This window comes from Eublepharis macularius, chromosome 19 (assembly GCF_028583425.1).
Source record: "Eublepharis macularius isolate TG4126 chromosome 19, MPM_Emac_v1.0, whole genome shotgun sequence".
Taxonomy (NCBI): domain Eukaryota; kingdom Metazoa; phylum Chordata; class Lepidosauria; order Squamata; family Eublepharidae; genus Eublepharis; species Eublepharis macularius.
This window is the reverse complement of record NC_072808.1, coordinates 13,691,131-13,696,285: the sequence shown is the minus strand read 5'-3', so window position 1 is coordinate 13,696,285 and position 5,155 is coordinate 13,691,131. Positions and strand designations below refer to the sequence as shown.

The 5,155-nt window shown below is 46.0% G+C and overlaps 1 protein-coding gene across 1 annotated transcript; it reads left to right on the top strand.

Moving 5' to 3' along the window:
• The first annotated feature begins 250 nt into the window (after positions 1 to 250).
• LOC129346458 (olfactory receptor 13H1-like) lies at positions 251 to 1,189 on the top strand. Its single transcript, XM_055003810.1, has one exon. It carries the CDS (start codon positions 251 to 253, stop codon positions 1,187 to 1,189), a length of 939 nt encoding a protein of 312 aa, XP_054859785.1.
• Positions 1,190 to 5,155: the final 3,966 nt, after the last annotated feature.

Here is a 5,155-nt window from a genome sequence, read left to right as displayed (position 1 = left end):
GGGGTTGCCGAAACACTGGCAAACCTGTTGGGTAGTCTGTTTGCCTACCCAACAAACTAACCCGTTGGTTTGCCTATAATAATTAGCAATAATTAATAATAATTCAATTAAAAATTAATAAAGTGTTAGTTCAATGTAATGGTGGTGTTTATGACTTTCTTAAGATTTACCAAAGGCTGAATAAGCACATTTTAGGATGAAATTTCAGGCAAATGTTACTACGATTCTCAATTCTCCTTTTACAGGAAATATGGAAGATTGGGATAATGCCACCACAGTGACCGAGTTTGTGCTTGTGGGCCTCTCCAGACAGCCCCAAGTGCGTGCTGCCTTGTTTTTTCTCTTCTTGTTCATGTATGCCGTTGCCGTTGCTGGCAATGGTCTCATTGTGGTGCTAATTGCGGTGGATTCTCACCTCCACACACCCATGTATTTCTTCCTCAGCAACCTCTCCTTCATCGACGTCTGCTATGTCACTAACTCTGTCCCACAGATGCTGGCGCACTGCTTCAAAGACAAGCCCATTATTCCTCTGGGCAACTGTTTTGCACAAATGAACATTGCTCTTTTTTTGGGAGTGGCTGAGTGCCTCTTACTGGCCGTTATGGCTTATGACCGCTTTGTGGCAATATGCAGCCCTCTACACTACAGCTTAATCATGAGCCGAAGGGTGTGCCTCATATTGGCAGTCGGCCTGTGGATCATCTCTTTCCTCTTGACCATCGTACCCTTTTTTAGCATGCCAGCAGGACACTTGTGTGGCCGCAATGTGGTGAATCATTTTTCATGTGAGATCCAGGCAGTGTTGAAATTGGCCTGCTCTGACACTCACGCCAGTGGGCTTAGCATGCTGATCACAAGTGTGTTCACTCTTCTGTTCCCCCTTGCCTTCATCCTGGTGACGTATGGGCGCATTGGTCTGGCTGTCCTGCGCATTCGCTCAGCCCAAGGCCGGGGGAAAGCTTTGTCAACCTGTGGCTCTCATTTGACTGTGGTCAGCATTTTTTATGGCACTGCTTTGGCTGCATACCTGAGGCCTCAAGCCAAAACCTTCACAAACAGTGACAAAATAGTGGCTGTCTTTTATGGGGTTGTTACACCCATGCTCAACCCCCTGATCTACAGCCTGAGAAACAGGGATGTGAAGGGAGCCTTATGGAGGCTGGTGGGGAGAAAAGTTGAGAAATAAAGTGCTTCCATTGTCAATATCCATACTGACAGAAATCCTCTCTGCAAGTGTATATATAGCTGTGTTTCTGTGGGCCAAGCACAAGTGACGAATGACACTTGAATGGCAAGTGGATCGAGTGGAGAGCAAGTGGAGGGCAAGTGAACGGTGAGGATACACTTGCCGTTCAGGTGTCATTCGTCACTTGTAGTTTGGTCCTGTGACCTGTATTCAATTTCTGTTTTGCTCAATGTTGTTGATGTTATAACACCTCTGTGCTTTTCAAAATAACACAAGTCTATAGCAATGCCTCAAGGAGCACATTGCAATTTGATTGAAAGTGAATGGTGACTAAGGAACAGGAAGAAATCCACATATACCAAACGATAAATGAAAAGAAAAGCAAGGTTTTTTCCAGTTGAGGACAACGACTAAGAATTTATGTCACAGGCTTAATAGAAGAAACAGATACTAGAAATGTAGAAACAGAGAATAGAGAATAGATAGTGCCATGTACTCTTGCATTCTGATAAGTTTCGTATTGAATGCTTGATGATAATACTTATGACAGAGGATGAAGGGAAGTAAAAACTCTGTTATATAGTGTCTATAGTCATTATCATGACTCAAAGTCCTCAACTCTGCCGCCTGAATATTTATATTGACTCAATGGGATGAATTATATTATGTGTTGACCTTAAAGAATTCAAAAAAAAATTGGGCTATAGTCTTGGAGGGCATTCCATGCTAATGATCCTTCTGTGTCCGCCATTTCCTCTTATGTCTGGTACCAGTATTTCTCAACTTTATTCTATCAAGAATCAAATTTGTGTTGCCGATCCATCTGAGTCGTCTTTAATTGATTTAACTGACTGGCCACCTGTGGCACCAGAGGAAATCAAAGAATTAATCCTGCAACTGAATTCAGGAAAGGCACCTGGCCCTGATGCCCTCACCTCTGAAAATTTAAAATTAGACCCGGATTGGTGGGCTGCCCCCCCCCCTTGCATCTCTGTTTACAACAGTAGATAGTACAGGCATAATCCCTACGGCGTGACTGAACACAATTGTGGTTCCGTTATATAAAAAGGGCGAACATACTAACCCTACCAGCTATAGGCCAATTAGCCTACTCTCCATAATGGGTAAGCTATACACTAAGCATTTACTGGCCAAGCTTAACTCTTGGATGACGCAGAAGCATATTTTAGGCCCTGAACAGCTAGACTTTTGTCAAGGGAAGACCACGTTTGACCACTGTATCACCCTATCTCATTTAATTAATAAACGCACTGTGAGAATTAATCTGAAATTATTTGTGGCCTTCCTGGACTTAAAGGGAACATTTGACTGAGGGCCAAGCTACAAGTGTGAATGACACTTGAACAGCAAGTGTATTTCTCCCTGTTCACTTGCCCTCCACTCAATCCACTTGCTGTTCAAGTGTCATTCGTCACTTGTAGCTTGGCCCTCAGTGACCTTGCTGATCACCTATCTGGTGCTGACTGTCATAGCCCAAAACTTGGTGTGATTCACGTGCCTCTGCTTTTATACGCTGATGACACAGTTTTGCTGTCTTGCTCTAGAATTGGCCTAAGACGCTTGCTGACTTGCTGTATCGATTTTTTTTGCTAAAAACAAGCTTCAGTTGAACTATAACAAGTCAAAAATCATAGTTTTTTTCTAAAACTTGGAGACCATACAAATGGGCCATGGATGGGAAGGAGACAGAACAAATTAAATGTTACAAATACCTAGGTATTTATTTTCAATATAATGTGACTTGGTCCACCCACCGCAAGTATGCAGCAAAGACAGCTGACATTAGTACATCAGCTATAGCACAGGTTTTTTACTCCAGAAGTAATCAATTTGTACCAGCTGCTTCCAAAAATTTTAAGTACAAAGTGATTTCACAACTATTGTATGGTATTCCGATCTGGATTAAGGCCTTTGACTGGGTCATTGAACGTGTTCGATCTAAATTTCTGCGAAAAAGGATGGTTCCATATTTATCCTCCCTGCAGGTGCCCCAACTTCGTAGAGCTTTTTCTGTGGCCAGGTGCAATGCTATGCCTTCGGCCATTCTATATGGCAGATTTGACAGGATAGCCTATTCAGCTAGATGCTGTTTATGTGAACAAAAACGCGTTGAGACTAGGGATGTGTGTTTCGGCATTCAGAATGCCGAAAGAATGCCGAAACAAAAGTGTTTCGGCTTCTTTCGGGGAATGCCGAAACGTTTCGGGGAATGCCGAAACGTTTCGGGTAGCCGAAAGAAAAAAGCCGAAACGTTTCGGGATTCTTTCGGCTTTCTTTCGGCTTTTCTATGGGAAAATGCCTCCGTCTTCCAGGACGCCTGGAGGAGGCATTTTCCCACCGAATACGACCAAAATTGGTGGGGACCTTCCTCTAACCCTTCTCTAACAACCACCCAAGTTTCAGACAGATTGGACTTTGGGGGGCCATGTTATGGCCCCCCAAAGCAGGTCCCCCCCATCCTCCCATAAGAAAGCGAAGGAGCAGCATATTGTTAGCATGCTGCTGCTCATCTTTCTTCATTATTTCCTATGGGGAAAAAATGAAGAGGCAGGCTTCCTTTGCCAGGGGTGGCATTTTGCATGCAAAATGCCCCCCAGCCCTCAGGGGCCCTTCTCCCACCCCTCCTCCCACCCCCCACCAAGGCTCAGCCTGCTCCCACTTGTGGGGGCATTTCATGGCCTCCCCAAGTAGGTGCTCTAATCTCTACCACTGACAGCTGGGGGAGGCTTGTGTTGCCAGGGGTGGCATTTTGCATGCAAAATGCCCCCCAACCCTCTGGGGCCCTTCTCCCACCCCTCCTCCCACCCCCCACCAAGGCTCAGCCTGCTCCCACTTGGGGGGGCATTTCATGGCCTCCCCATGTAGGTGCTCTGCTCTCATCTCTACCACTGACAGCTGGGGGAGGCTTGTGTTGCCAGGGGTGGCATTTTGCATGCAAAATGCCCCCCAGCCCTCTGGGGCCCTTCTCCCACCCTTCCTCCCACCCCCCACCAAGGCTCAGACTGCTCCCACTTGGGGGGGCCATTTCATGGCATCCCCAAGTAGGTCCTCTCAGCCCCTAAAGTCCACCCCTTACAGCCCCACACAAACCCAATTCCCCCCCAGCTGCCACACACAGACCCAAATCCCCACATTAGCCCCTCACAGACCCAAATCCACCCCCACCTGCCCCACACCCATAACCCCAGGAACAGGCTGGCAAAGGCCAGCCCTCTCCCTTTGTTCCCTATGCTGGGAACTTCTAAACTCTCTTTCCCTAGGCAATTCTGCACAGCCCAGGGGTGCCACAATGGTGGGCACACTTCTGAGTGCCAGCTGGTCCCTGTGAAAGAGCACCTGAACCACAGACACCCTCCCTCAAATTCCCCCACCACCTACAGAGATGGCTGGCCAGCCAGCCCCATTGTTCCCTATGATGGGAACCAACTGCACAACAAAGAATAAAACAAGAACAACACAAAATAAAGTTTTAAATTTTTTTTTCTCCCTTCCAAAGTACAAGTAGGCAAAGCATTATGACACATTACACCAGCAGTCCCCCACACAGAAAAATAACACAACTCACTTAACATCAGAGAATCACAAAGCATGATACCTGTCAAAAACACTTTATTTCTTGAACAGCTTTAGGTTACACAGCAGGGGGGAACACCAAAGGGCATGGCAGCACTATCTTACACAAAAATAACACAACTCACTTAACATCAGAGAATCACAAAAGCACAATTCCTGTCAAAAACACTTTATTTCTTGAACAGCTTTAGGCTACACAGCAGGGGGGGGGGGGATACCAAAGGGCATGGAAGCAGTATCTTACACAAAAATAACACAACTCACTTCACATTAAAGAATCACCCCAAAAAATTGCTGTCAAAAGCACTTTATTTCTGTAACTGCTTTAGGTTACACAGTAGGAAGGCACCGCAGAGCAGGAAAGCAGTGTAC